The following is a 15,541-nucleotide window of genomic DNA, read 5'->3' on the forward strand; positions in this document are numbered from 1 at the left end:
AAAAGAATAGCTAATAAGTATTMCATTTTTACCCCTTGCTGCCATTTCTTGACAAAAAAAGAAGAAGATATGGTTCTGGCAATATAAATGGGCCAAAGCTAAAGCACAGATCAAAAGGGATCAAAAACTGTGCTAAAACACTGCTGCATCATGTCTGTATACAGAAATTTTTAGAAAGTGAATTTAGGCTAGAAAGAAAGGCAGATAGGGACAGCAGACTTGGAAAAACTTTTGAAAAGCTTTTGATCCTTTAAGCAGACTTGGGAGTAGCTAGCTGTCCTGAACCAGATATAGTGACAATAATAGTAATAGTGGCATGACCTCACACCTAATCCAGCCAGAAATTATAAGGATATGACAAGATTAAACCTACTCATTTTCATTACACATGGACCAAAAGATTTACACACAAAGCAAGATACTGAATTAAAAGTTATCTTACACTGTTCAACAAAGAATTAAGAAATACTCCCCCCCCCAAAAAAAAACAGAAGAAAACATTTTAAATTTAAAATAAACAGGAAAATTCCTAAATCAACATGTATTTCTTAGATGTTCTTTTAGTAGTTAAAAAAAAATTATGCTCTTGGAAGCAGCATGTTTTCAGATTTTACCTCTTATGAAATCATTAATAACTTAGAAGCAGCGGTATGTGAGTATACAAATAAGATACTGGAGCTACCAGTCGCTACATTTTAATATTAAAGGAATGTTAACAACATTGACCACTAGTTCTCTCTGTTGTCTTAGGTAGAAATAAGTTATTAAGTTTCCATACATGTTAGTGCCTATTTGCTAATGCCCTTGCCTAAAAGATAGGGGTGAAATATTTGGAAGTTTTTAAAGTAGAATTTAGCAAAATTTTTAATATGGGTTTGTTTAGCAACTAAAGTGAGATTTGTAATCGTAGCACATGAAAACCAGGGCCAACTCCATCAGATGTCGAGTATTACACCACTTCTTAGTACAGTTAGTTTATATAGCTACACATACAGTAATGGCATAAGGTAAAAGCTCCTAAATAAAAACCTTTAATTAACGAGTTGGATATATTTTAAAAATCCAATTCTCAAACTCCAGGAAAATATTTTTGCTCATCTTGGATGAAAATCAAAAGTCAACATTCAAGTGTTGTATTAGCATTTCTTCTTAGTCTTGTTTTAGCTACTGGCATATACAACAAGCAGTCCACTTTTGAATGGGGCTCAGCATTGTAATAGCCAGATTTGCAGAGGCCAGGCTGAGTAAACTGGCACAGCAGTGTAGAAGAACTCACACCAGCATTTATTAACTGAATACTGCATACGAGTTCTTCCAAATTTGCTCATTAAGAAAAGTCAGTAGAAAGCAACAATGCAGAAGAGTACAAATTACTAAGGGGCCACCCTTATGAAGCGTGGATTAGAAACCTATCATTAACACACCAAGACTTCCTTGTACTACTTTGATTTAGAGAATTAARCACAAAAATAGCTTTTCTGTTTTTTCAGCACTTCTGCAATTCAACATTAGAAACTACATGAGGCAAAAATGAGGTTCACAGATGTAGGTTTCTTATTCTAATTGAAGTTTTCATAGTTATCAATCACTAGCAGAAGTTCCAATGTCCTTAAATGCAACAGTGAAATATATATTATCCAAAATTATTTTTTTCTATACTTAGACACATTTCTCTATTCTTTAGGTAAAACTGGAGGTCCAGATATATTAGGTATCACGCTAATTTTCTCCAGGTGAATTTGTCTCAGGAGATAAAAGAGAAAGAGTTCAGTTTGGGAACTTACTGCATTCCCTAGATAGGGGTGTGTTTGTGTGTGCATCTGTTTGTTCACCTTGAAGATACAACCCAGGGCTATTCTAAGAAAATATGAAAATGGAATGGCTTCTATTTAGGAGAGCTCATAGAATGAGCTAATTCACCATTTCATCCTTCAAAACTAAAATTGATTGCGCACAGAATCAGAGAGATTACAGATGAAAAATCAAGTGTGATACTTTAAAAGTGCCATTTTTCAGACCATGACGTACCTTTGGTATGCTTATAAAAATACACTGAACCGGGAGTAGGCAGTCAATYTGAGTCATGAAATTGATGCACAGTTTTGGGCATACAGCTGCCAGACAGAAAGAAAGCACATACTCAAGTCCATGCTACTCCACGCATTTGCTGGATTCTCACATTCACCGTGAGAGATTTGGGGAATCAGAATTTGTGTCTACCTTAACATTTAAGCTTGGGCATACGCTTTAGGAGCAGTTCTCATGAGAGGCCCTAATCATGCTTTGGTTCACACTTCAAAGCAGTCTTGGCACATTTGAACTGGATTCCCCTCAGATGAAGGGGAATCCCGTTGGGTGAACCGGATGTGCCCATGAAGCACAAGTAAGGTGCTCCAGCTGTTAAGGGGAATGCAGTCCACAGGACTAGAATTAAATCCAAAGTAAAGTATCTGAAAGGCATATAGTGAGGGCATTGGGTATTGCATACCAACAATTTCTCTCTTTAGATCTTCAAGCGGTCTACATTGTTGTAAAGAGAACCTACTGCATTCTGATGAGAATCACAAATTCCTGGGGCCACACAAGGAGCAAAAAATGATTATTGAGAACTAATGGACAGCAAATATCGCCACCACCTACACATGTACACACAGAGTAAGATGCACATGATGGTTATCCAGGCATGGCATTTTTCTGCCTGTGCAGAATATTTTTGATCATTCTAACAGAATAYGAAGCTCAGTATACATGCATCAGTTACTGAGATAATATTATAAGCACACAGAACTTGACCCAAAGAAGAAACAGAAGCACTTAACTAGAAAATACTTCAGTTTGTTTGCTTCCTCCAATATCAGAGTATTCAAGTTGTGTATTTAAGGGCTGAAGATGTGAAAATACAGACTTCGTCTCAAAATTAATAATGAATAAATGAAGGAAAAGCATCCCAGATTCAACAGGTGTCCTCAAAGCAATCTGCACTCTTGCTTAACTCAAGTCCAAAAAAAAAAAAATTTAAAGTCATTACTAACACCTAAAGTGTACCTATTCCGAGTATGCTCTGGCATTATCAAGCAAGTTTGTCTTCCGCATTTAAGTAGGTTTCAAATTTCTTACATTTAMTCACCTTTGAGAACTTTGCTGACAGAAACAACATTAAAAGCTGCTATTTAGGAAAGCCACTGAAAAATAGCTGCGAGTTAACGAGAGAACAGAGCTCATCTACACAAGAAAGATGGCTTCCACTTACCACAGAAGGGTAGGTACAATTTCATACGAAAATCTGAAGGACAAAAGACAAGGATCACAATTCACAGCATAGGATCATAGGCTAATTCAGGTTGAAAGGGACCTCTGGAAGTCAGCTCTGAGGTCAGACCAGGTTGCTCAGGGCTTTATCCAGTCAAGTCTTGAAAACCTCCGAAGATGGAAGTTACACAGCCTCTCCAAGATATCAGTACCAATGCTTGACTGCAGGCATTGTGAACAAGTTTCTCTTCTTGATTCACAAAACAGGAAAAGCAATGTCTCTGCTATTAGACTTGAAGCTAGGAAGGTTGTACCAAGAGGTCAATCCCCATCTAGGATACTCCAGTTTAGATTTTAGATTGAATTTACTGGGAACATAACCTACATTTTCCCAACAGCAAAAACAAAAGATACCTGGTAGGGAATCAGAAGTAGGYAGGAAAGCTGTTGGAAGAACTGCCCAGATGGAGAAGGCATGAGGATCACCATGAGATGACACATGACTTTCAAGTACAAAGATACACCAGCTGGTTCAAGAAAGTGCCAAACACAACAGTAATGAACCAGGGCCTGGATGTTCCCGAGGAATGCATTTACTCTACAGAAAGCAAGAACAGATTAAACAGTCCTGGCTGCAGTTTTCATTGCCAAATTGCTCCCTGTTAAAATAAAAGAAGATATCCTGGCAAAAAGTGAAGAATGCAAAACCAGAAAAGGTAAAACCAGGCACACCAACACCTGTATAACTAACAGTCATTATTCCTCAAGACAGATTGAAAGAAAGGGGAAAAGAAGATATTGAAGGCCAACAATCATGAAAGGCCTCAAAGCTGGTTAAAGTGACTAGGGCTGTTAAAAAAAAGAAAAAAAAGTAGTCTTGAATTCCACTAGACAAGCAGATAGTTAGCATAATTAATTTCCAGATAAAGGGTTCCTCTGCTCCTCCTTTCCACACACTCCTATTTTTGGAGAAGTACTGTAAGAGTAAGGTCTCAACATACAATCCAGAAAAAGTGTTTCAAAATATTTGGGTGAGTTTTCAAATGAAATTAAACATCTTGGCCTGATGAGCTTCAAGACAGAATGATTAGAGGATATTTGAAGCCATTTAGTAGTTAACTTATGGTATAGTACTGAAACAAACAAACAACCCTCAAGCTCCCCAAATATTGTACTTTTTTTCTTCTACCAGAAAGGTAGAAGGGCAGAAGAAAAGAAGCTGAAGAATTACAGACAGACTAGTCTTATTAGCTGTAGTTCTTGGGGAAAAAAATCTGGAAAAAGAAATTAAATTTGCAAATCCATGTTTGTTGGAAATCAGGTAATCAAGAACACATGTTGAACAGGAGCATGATGATTTACTTTCTCAGCCTCAAAAAAAAGGGGACATAGCTTAATTTTCATGAGACTTCTGACAATACAAAAAATTTGTGCAACAAAACTCAGTGTGAGATCTTATGGAAGGGAAAGGGGATATTTATTTACAAAAATCTAAGTTAAGTTGATTTTCACCCACTCACACTCATTCTCTCATAGATTTCATTCACTCTCATATCTATACACTCACAAGCACCAAGTCCTGTGTGCCCAAGTGGTCTGGCACTTGCATACGATGCTGAGGACAGGGATGTCAACTACACTCAAGTTTTCATCATGCCTCTTAGGCTCCTCTTGATGGGCAATGAGGACCCAGTTTGGTGACAAGTCTTTTACACCCTGTAGAAATCAATAGTCCTTATGATATGTTCTCCTTTGCTTCAGAATCTTGATTACTTCAGTCACCATAAGTTTTAGGCAAGGTTGCTGCTTATTGTCTGTGTTTCCATGTTTATTTGAAATGTGTGCCTGTTGTCCTGCTGAGGTAATGGGGAAAAAGGAATAGCTTAAGTTAAACCTTGTTGCCATCCCGCTGCTGTTATAATGCAGGGTCTTCTCCTGACAAGTCATCTGTACTGCAATCTTATCAGTGCATGCCTTCTTGTCTTAACACAAAATCAGATCCCTCCATTTTACTACTGAGAGCTTTAGCCTCCATTATCAATACAGGCCATTCTTTTAATCCTTGTTTTGTTGCTTCTGCTAGCTCTTTCACATGTGCATTTCCATTCACATATTTTGTTCACACCAGTAATACTTCTGTTACAAATCTGTTATTGTTTTGCAGATGACAAAGTTAATGGTGGTTTCAGCTGTGACATAGGACCCAGATCAGAATTCAAGCCGATACTGACAAATTCAAGAAATGGTCCATGGTGAAAGAGTTTAGCTGGGATAAATGTTAAATGCTGCGTAGACAGGAATAACAGAAATACTTAACTGTACAAATACAAGATAAGAGGAAGAAGAAAAAAATTAGGAAATAGTTATTAAAAAATGACATGTGGATTACAAATGCAACATGCTGTGGCACAAASACTGTATAGAATTAGAGCTTTCAAGACCATGAATCTTTCTACTTCTCTGACATTGGTAAACTGTCAAAGAACTGTGACTAGTTTGGGCACTGAACTTCAAGAAAGGATCAAAGCTAATTCCATAGGAATGGCTGAAGAACTTCAACAAGAGAAGATTGAAGAAAATGACAACAGAGTCATCAAAACGATAAAAGGAAGTCTCTGATTCTTTGCAAATAGGATCAGTAATAAAATTGTTGGAAAACAGACTTAAGTTAAACATTAAGAAAAGCATTTTAATAGCACAGCTAATGATGCACTGGAACAGACTGACTACGAAGCTGGGGAAAGTTATTTTGAAATTACTGAGGTTGATATAATAACTTAAGTGGAAAACAAATCAAATTCCCTTCTCTGTTTTTTCTTCCCCCTCCCTCCTTCTTTTAGCCAATTTCCTTTTGAATAGATGAAAAAAGGTTGCCTTACTGAATCTTTACTGCAGACCGGGCTTGGAGACCTTGGAATCAGCCATTACATCACTGAAATGTCTAGACAGTACTAAAAACATGGAAGCTTATGAATGGTTTCCATGCTAACATTCAAAATTTTATCTACAATCAGAGGGCCAGAGACATCTGACGTAGATGTTGATTATTCCTCTATCTCCAAACTGAAGCAAATTAGGCAGAAATAATTTGTTAGCTCAAGCTGCCTGTTTCATATGAAAGGGTTCTGAAAGAGCATAATTTATGAAGTAAAATTCCACTATCAGCACATAAATGTTTTCTTCTTTCCCTCACATAATGAAACACAAATTGGGAAATAGCATATGCTGCTCTAATAGTTGTACAGATTCATGTTGCTGGAAACCTGTATCTTTTCCTCCTTAAACCAAACTTTTTCAAGATGCATTACCACATTGGTATGCTACATTTCTTATTCACACATCTTAAGGTTAACATATAAATTACCTTGATGGAATTTGGCATTTAGTGGATCCTAAATTAAGTCCTTAGTCTTTATTTGCTGTATAAACCCTGAATTCTAATAGGCAGGGACAGTTACATAACTGCACTTCAAAGCAGCCTGCATAAAAAAAACAGCTACAAAGCAACATCTTTGCCTTCAGCAATCACACTCCAGTGACTCATTCAAGTGACCTTATTTGCTTATTAGAAGCTCTAGGTGCAGGTTGCAAATGTCAGAGCACCTGAATTTATATATTTTTTAAAGTATATCTTTGCAGCATTTTAATAACAATATTCGTGAGATCTCAGGTTACACGTAGCTATTTACTTATCTACAGCTGTGACTTCCGATATATTTATTCACCCCAAACCCATGACAACAATAAATATACTCCTCTTTGGTACTCATCCACTCCAGCTTTTTAATGCTCTGACATGTTATGCCATATAACAATGGCAACATCTGTAATGAAGTAACCATTTCTTTCYACAACATTTTTTTCCTACATACTTTATGAGTATATGAGAACATGAAATCTCAAGATGCAAATAGAGGTAAGCCATTACAGATTTGTACTGCTCAACAACATTTATGGACTTTTGCGCTCGCATATAAAAATAAGGTCTCAGTATTTGAATGTCTCACACTAGACCACATCATCTTAGGATAACGAAAGGTAGAATGAAGCAACTCAATTTCAAGGGAATTTCACAAGACAATAGAGAACACAGTGGTGGTAGAAGTGTATGAAAACTGACTCTAAACTAGCTGTGACAGTTCATATGGCTTTTGACTGGCTGACTGTTCAGAAAGACACTTTCAAAACCAAGTGGAACAAGAAGGACTATAACGTCTACTGGACTTTATTTCTTTTACAAAAGTACAATGAAGAAAAAGTATGGTTTGTTATGCCACCAGCCTACAAGTAAAGAACAGCTAAAGAAGAATGAGATATTCAAGGAGATGAAAACAGAGGAGTGCCTGCAGAAATGTAGGCCAGAAAGGCAGTAAGCTCTATATTTCTTAGTTTATCTGATAACCTATTTGAGAAACTGTATATGACAACAATTTAATGATGTACGTTACTATAAAATACTGATACGTCAAACATCCACTTAAAGGCAAATTTAATGCATATCAAACTCGGACTAACTGGAATAATCTAGTCTGCTAAACAAACTTAAATCCAGGTATGGGCTACTGCAAGGATCTTCATTTCCCACAATTCCCAATATAGTTCAGTTAAACTTTCTAGTAAAAGAATTTAATCAGTATATTATAGTATTTTGCTCTTCAGGCTAATTCAGTAATTGCCTCTCTTCTGAGAGTATAAAAACAACTGACTGCTGACTTCTTTTTAGAAAAAAAAAAGCGCAACACACATGTTTTTAAGTGCTTCTACTTTGTGTTTAAGTTCCATATGTTGACTAAAGAATGGCTTCAAAAGTGGAAGATATGTTCTGAAGATTTCATGTTACACATGAAATGTTACTTACATAACACATTTTCTAAAATTTCAATGTAAAAGGTTCCATTACAAATCTGGACACAAAATTCATGGCTCTAATTGCAGGACAAGAGTTAGAAAAAAGCTATTCATCATTAGAACACCTCAACATATTTAAAGAAAACAGATACTGAAAATAAGCATGTTGGATATAGGCAACAAAGAAGAAAAGGTGGTGAAAGTAAGTAGAGTAAGAGGGTAGCAGTAGCTGTTAACATTGGAAAATGTTTCATTTAAAAACTGACATTAAAAACCGTTCTACATAGTTTCCATACTACATATGTTTGACTACTACAAAAGATTGAGCTGTAAGAAATAAATTACGTGATTTTTTGTTGCCTATAAACCGATGCAAAGTACCGTTCAAGTCAGCTCTTCTTGATTAATAGTTTAGAAATCTCAACCAAGAAAGTTTAACATCTAAAAGAAATCTAAGCATATAATTTGTATCTTTTCTGGCTATATAGAATATAAGGAGGATTTCCCATTGACTTGCTTAGTTGATAAAATACTTTATAACCTTGACGTTCAGTTACAAAAATAAATCTGAATCGCTCTTGAACTGAAGTGTCAAAACATGAGGCCCCATAGCTTCATTCATACTTTGGAAATCATGTTGTCCTTTTCTTCTCTTGCACTAACTCACTTTTACCAGTCTTAGAAAGATTACAGCAATAGTGCAGATTAGGCACTGTTTATTGCTGACATTTTAGGCAGTTACCAACACTACATAAAACATCTAATAAGCATATCCCAAACTGGACAGCACTGTCTCCCACATGTTAACTTTTGCCTTTTGGTCTTGCAATTTGAAGAGATATGAACAGAATAAGGAATTCTCATGGCTCTTCTATATAAATAGAATTATAAAGATCATGTATTGGCTCCTCATCCGGGAAAAGTGATGCAACTTCATTTGCTCTCTTTCACCACATGCTTTAGAACTTATATAACTTCAAGTTTGCTGYCAGTTAAGACTATCCATACAGTTAGTTACCATGGCTCAGGCGAGGAAGTCTGAGGGTCTGCTGTAACTTGATTCTGATTTTTAGCTTTTTCAGAGGAGCATTTCACTGACTACCTGCATCTTCTCAGTTCTAATGCCAAAATAATAAACACGTCAAGTTTAACTGAGATGAGGTCTCCTGAAAACAGGTGCTTATACATGACATATGCCCGTACCAACTATTACTAAGATCTCAGCAGTTCTTTAATATGCTCGATGGCAGTTCCCCAGCTCTAGGGCTTTCCTTGGATTAGAAGTAAGCTTTTACATAGAAAAATGGGACAACGGAGCACTTTTGTATTCATCTTCATTTTATAAAGGAAGAAAAGACACTGAGAATGCCATTGTTAGATACAATTTTGCTTACCTTTTCCRCCAGACAAAATTGAATCAAAAAGTTTAGGCATGTTCAGGATCTCTACGGACAACTGTTACTGTCCAAGGATGATGCTAGTGACAGGCACTAAACAGAAGYGAGATTTTATTGCGTAGGTATCAGGGTATGTTGCCTTATTTGATGCATGCAGYCAAAACACCTCCCTTACAAAAGAAGTCCCAGCAGTTCATCACATGTGATGACCTCTGGATGAGAGCATAGTGACCTTGTTGGAACAGATCATAAAGAAGCTTCGCAGAATCAGAGAGGTCCTAATTAACATGAATATGATTTTCATTTCAAAGACCAAAAAGGAATAATAAATAAATAAATAAAATTACCTGCCTAATTAAAAGGTTTTTACCTAAATTAAACTACTCCTCCCCCCCACACTACTTCTTTACTAGTTTCCCCTTTCTATGCTCAACAGTTTAGGATGAAGAATTTTGATTTTTATTTCAAGGATGAAAAGAAACTATTGCAATTCCTCGAATTTTACTGAGCCTGATGAAGATTTACTCAACATGCTGTTAAGCTGAAACTACATTTTTGGGGAGCTAAATTATTTGTCTAAACAAACATGCCCAACTCTAGCCTCAAAGTACCTTTATGAGTTTTTTTTGTTTGTTTGTTTGTTTTTTTCCTCAACTGAAAGGAGGTTGCACAGAGGGACAGCCACACAACACATTTTAGCTTTTGAAACATGAAAATCTGTTTAGGCCAGCTTTGTGAACTGGAACTTGTACTATCATTTGCAACATATCTGCCTAAGTACACATAGTATTCAGAATTATTTGCTTCTTTAGAACCCTAGATACTGGAAAGGAGAGAAGACTCCTATCTTCAGACTTAAAAATCTAAGGTCAATCACGCTGAGATCCAGTTGGTGATATTTCACTCAGAGGATCTTCTGGAATTTCCCATTGTTTATACATTGATCTGCCATAGAATAAAACCAATAAGAGAAGACCATTGAAAAAGTGATTTATAGGAAGGTTCCACATTTGAGATTCTCAAGGGAGAAAACTAAATTAAGAGCAGCTGATTACTTCCCCTCAAAATTGCAAACAGTACAATACAGGAAGAAAAGATAACACTTCCCTAACTAAATGAACAAAACTTTCAAAACTAAGGTTAATTATGTTTTATAGACAAAAAAATAGCAATAAGATCATTTAGACCCCTCAATTCTTACCAGAGGAAGCAGATCATTTGTGACATACTGAGGAAAGAGAACCACAAAATTCACTAGTTGTTGGGGGTGGTGAGCTTAGCGGAGGTAAAACTTAAAACARGACCTTTTATAAAAGCAGATACACTGTTCATAATTGGCTATTTCATTAGCAATAAAAGCTTTGAGTTAGAGAATGAAGAGTTAATATGGATCTTTACTACCATCTTGCTTTAACAAAAGCCTATCTTTTACATTTAAACTATCTACAATATGATGCACATAAAATATATATCATACACTTAAAAGTAAGGAGTATGTATTGGGGCTAACACATTAAAGAAAATTTTATATAAGTTGCAAGTGTGAAACATCATCTAACGCCATCTAAATAACACATTTGTCCTGAAGACACTTGAGCTATTGTTAAGTGCTATTATGATTTTCACTGAGTTAAGATAAACATAAAATATCTAAAACAACCTTAGCATCTACCAATAAGTGAAAAACATTTTCCAGTGAGTTTCTACCCACATTAAAATAAATAAATAAGTAAGTGCTGGCTGTGCTTCCATGCAAGATACAATACAGAAAGCTGTTTCAACGTCTGCAGTGAGCTAGTGACAGACCAACTTACTGAAACCCATCTGGGCTTGACTGGCAAAGTAAAACCAGTGAAAAGCAGGTTTGGGGACTTGCTTCAGAACAGATACTACAGAGCAACCTCAGCTGAAACAGAAGTAATACCTCCAGGATTCTATACATACKGTAAAAGTCAAATTTATAAGAAGCAAGGAGATCTGGTACTGTAAAATAGATGCATGAAAGGTTTTTGAAATGACTGGAAAATTGAAAGCACTGCTCACATTAAGTATCAACTTAGTCAACATAGTGGTCATGAAAATATGTTCATTAACATAAAGAAGCCCAAATAATTTCAGAAATGCCTGAGCTCAGCTTAGTCACATCTTAGCTGCAAGTATTAAGGGGTTACTAGGAGTACAATTCTTCCAAAAATGTGTGCAGCAAATCTACACAGCAAAAAAAATTATGCCTAGATATTTAATTCATTCAGTAAAAAAAAACCAAAAATGAAACTAGGGAAACAGACTCATATAAAATAGAAATTAAACACAGGCTTGATGAGGGTATGTTACGGAAAAGAGAGAAATTAAATGATATGAGTTATTAAGAAAATGAGTTTATTTGCAATATTTTCATAAGCATACCTGAGAATTGAACCTCTAGCATTTTTGAACAGGGAAGGCAGAGAGCGAACAGGGAAGGCAGAGAGCGAACAACATGAAATATCTTTTGTATTTAAGGGTAACGGTATAATAAGTATCAGAGCAAGAAAGTCATGCTAATTCTTTGTTACGTATTGCAGTCCTTAACATTGAATTTATACATTTTCCATCTGTAAAACTTGAAGCATTTCTTATAAGGCAGATAAATTGCAGTAGCATCAGCCTAAACAGGTGGATACCTGAGTTCTATGACCATCAAGCGCTGGTGTTATAGAAAAAGACTAAGATTTTATTACTCCAATGTCTTTCACGCCACCTCTTCCAGGAGTTCCAGTAGCACTGTACAGCTAGCAGAGGAAAACACTGAACAAGCTGGGTCTCAGCTAATGTTTCTAAACTATGAAACCACTGTTAAGGTCCTGAGACACTGCAGGTATATGCAGCAATGCTCATAAGTTAGAGTAACTATTTGCTATCCCAGACTAAAGCAACTGAAATATGGCAATAGTTACTTTCTGCTGAAACTGCTGACGAATAAAAAGAAGGAAGTAGGCCAAAAGGCTAGGAACTGCAGTGCATTAAACTGATGCAGCAAGATTCATTAGACTGCATTTGTCAAAGCACTTGAAACAAACTGAATTTAGTTGGGTAAACTAAATTCCTCAAGCAAGTTAGCATCAATTTTTTGAAACTCTCTCAATGCTAAGTATTGGGAGACAAATGCACACACAAGTCAATTACTGAAGATTTACCATTCACTCCTTCTCTAAACATTAATTACTAACCCTTAAAGTATGATTGTACCAATGACAAAGAAGTGGTCACTTACCTTTTAATTACAGTTTGCATTCATGTTAGAAAACGGGGAAAAAAAGTAACTTTGAACTTCTGAAGTTCCTCTGCACATATGAGACAATAAAGAAAAGGATATTTTCCTGGAGTTTCAACACCCACTCTGTAGTCCACATAACTTTGATATGGATGGAAGTTGAAAATAAAAACGAGACCTGCCCTCTCAAACGCAATGACCTTATTGGATTCATGCTTTTCACTCACAAAGGCCTAGGAAGAAAGTTTTCCAACACTATAAAATAATATCTCATTTCTAATTAAATTGACAAAAGTAAGAAAATACACTGCTGCTATACCTCATTTCAGGTTAAAACAGACTTTTAAAGATTCAAGCAATATAGATACTGGAGTTAACATACAAACTAAAGATCTCTTGTACTTAAGTAATAAAAAAATTCTGATCACAACTTTAAATTTTAGAGGGGAATGTAAAATTAAAAAGTCAGAAGTGAGCTAGAGATATAGCACTTGAAAAATTCTTTGTAGTCAAAGATTAGTAATATGGTCATTGTATCACACTTTTCTACAGCAAAAAATGGCGTCCTTTTACCAAACCAAATTTTCAATATATTTCTTATGGCGATCAGCATCATTCCTACTACTAGTAATATAGAAAATGAAGCACCGGATATGCGGGTTTTTTGTTTTTGTTTTTTGTTTTTAATTGATGTGTGAGAAATAGCTTTGATAAACCACAGTAAACATTCATTATTTGCAACAAACAGCCGCACATATACCATCTTTATTCTATTTGCTAAAGCCATAAATAAATAACTAAGCAACCATTTTAAACAGTCCTTTAAAGTGAATTATGACTAGAGCATCACATAATACTTTATATGTACAAAAGCTATCAAATAATTGAAAACATTAAACACTGAAAAACTATAATAATTGATGAGTCGCTTTAATAAAAAGTATAGTGCAGTATTCAGGTAAAAAGGCAAATACAAATGTGACAGGTTGAAGATCAGGACACTATAACATATGCTATACTGTAGCAAAGTGTTTTATSAGTAATAGAGTAATTATTTATACAAAGTAAATTGTCAGAAAAATTTACACTTTCCCAGAGTAATCCTTGGACTGGACTACAGACAAAATTTTATAGTTTGCTTTAGCCAATCTGCAGTTACTAAATAAAAATAGCAAAAATAATAGGAAAAAAGCTTGCTGTGAAGCTAAAAGGATACTATTTTAGATTTTACTAWCCATAGAAGATATTTCAATGACATGTTTTGACAACTTGAAAAATATAGCGGGGCATTACACAGTGCATAATAAAGTGCTGTTTAAAATTTCTGCATGCAAATTTTATATTATTGTTATTCTGAACATGTACACTACTGGTGACTAAAAACTTAACATTTAGTATATACAGCTTACCGGGGGAGATGCAAGCCAGCCAAATCTTTCCTCCAATTTATTCATATCTCTGTCAAATGCATTTAGGAATCTATAGCGAAGAAGATGATCATCAGTAAGATTAAACTGTCTTCTGGCATAGTGGTAGCTCTCATTATTCCCTTTTCTGGGAAAGTCAAGCCATTCTGGATGCCCAAATTCATTACCTGTATTTAAAAATATTAATTAGGGATTGGTGAGATCACATGCTGAAGAGACATTAAAAACAAAGATATTATACATTAAAATAGATTTCCTTTCTACAAATTTTAAAATTCCATAGAATATTTTTCCTTACATAAAATGATCGTTTTATTATTAAAATTATTCTCAGAACTTTCATATTTGTTAAGAGGTTTGATTGGCCAGTGAAACTGCCAAAGCAAAATATCCATGGACTCCTGTAAAAGTCTAGACCGGGTTTCAACCCCTACGCTATCATGTGTTGCTTAAAGATTCCTAATTCCCATCCCTTAATCAGAACAACAGGAATTCAGTCAATCAGGATATAAGTTTTAGAGTCACTATGAAACCTAAACACACCACCTTAACACTATAAACCCACTGTCTGAGAGCACTGAAGAGAAATCAGCACTATCATTTACATGGTCAGCTTCCATACCCATGGAGGCAAAAATCTCCCACTTTATCAATTGAACTTAACAACAATAAAAAGACCAGCTGGACCCACCTGGACCACTTTTTTGACTGTATATACTGACTATAAATACTGTCACCACTGYTTCCAGTAAATTAACCACTAAATGAAAACTATTAAAAAAATAAAATAAAAGAATGAGAGCAAGAGAGAGAGAGAGACTTGAAACTGTTCCTCAACTTCCTAGAAACATTCAAAAAGCATCCTGCCTCATTTGCTGACGATACAAAACTGGGAGGAGTGGCTGATACCCCAGAGGGCTGTGCTGCCATTCAGAGGGACCTGGACAGGCTGGAGAGGTGGGCAGAGAGGAACCTCCTGAAGTTCAACAAAGGCAAGTGCAGGGTCCTGCACCTGGGGAGGAATAACCCCCTGCACCAGTACAGGTTGGGGGTTGACCTGCTGGAAAGCAGCTCTGCCGAGAAGGACCTGGGAGTGCTGGTGGACAACAAGTTAAGCATGAGCCAGCAAYGTGCCCTTGTGGCCAAGGCAGTCAGCGGTATCCCGGGTTGCATTAGGAAGAACATTGCCAGCCCGTCCAGGGAGGTGATCCTCCCCTTTCACTCAGTCCTGGTAAGGCCGCATCTGGAGTACTGTGTCCAGTTCTGGGCTCCCCAGAGCAAGAGAGACATGAAGCTACTGCAGCAAGTCCAGCAGAGGGCTACAAAGATGATTAGGGGACTGGAACATCTCTCTTATGAGGAAAGGC

General features: G+C 36.1%; 1 protein-coding gene across 1 annotated transcript in view; it reads right to left on the bottom strand.

The window, feature by feature from the left end:
• Nucleotides 1–14,800, bottom strand: part of LOC112971788 (1,4-alpha-glucan-branching enzyme-like) — a 33,464-nt gene extending 18,664 nt beyond the window's left edge. Inside the window, exons 1-3 of the mRNA XM_026077527.1 lie at nucleotides 14,797–14,800; nucleotides 14,157–14,341; nucleotides 12,850–12,980 (exon numbers count right to left, since the gene is read on the bottom strand). Of these exons, the coding sequence (XP_025933312.1) occupies nucleotides 12,850–12,980; nucleotides 14,157–14,341; nucleotides 14,797–14,800 (320 nt within the window). The remainder of the gene's footprint in view (nucleotides 1–12,849; nucleotides 12,981–14,156; nucleotides 14,342–14,796) is intronic.
• Between the last annotated feature and the right edge of the window lie 741 nt (nucleotides 14,801–15,541).

This window comes from Apteryx rowi, unplaced genomic scaffold, assembly GCF_003343035.1.
Source record: "Apteryx rowi isolate R43461 unplaced genomic scaffold, aptRow1 scaffold_1115, whole genome shotgun sequence".
NCBI lineage: Eukaryota > Metazoa > Chordata > Aves > Apterygiformes > Apterygidae > Apteryx > Apteryx rowi.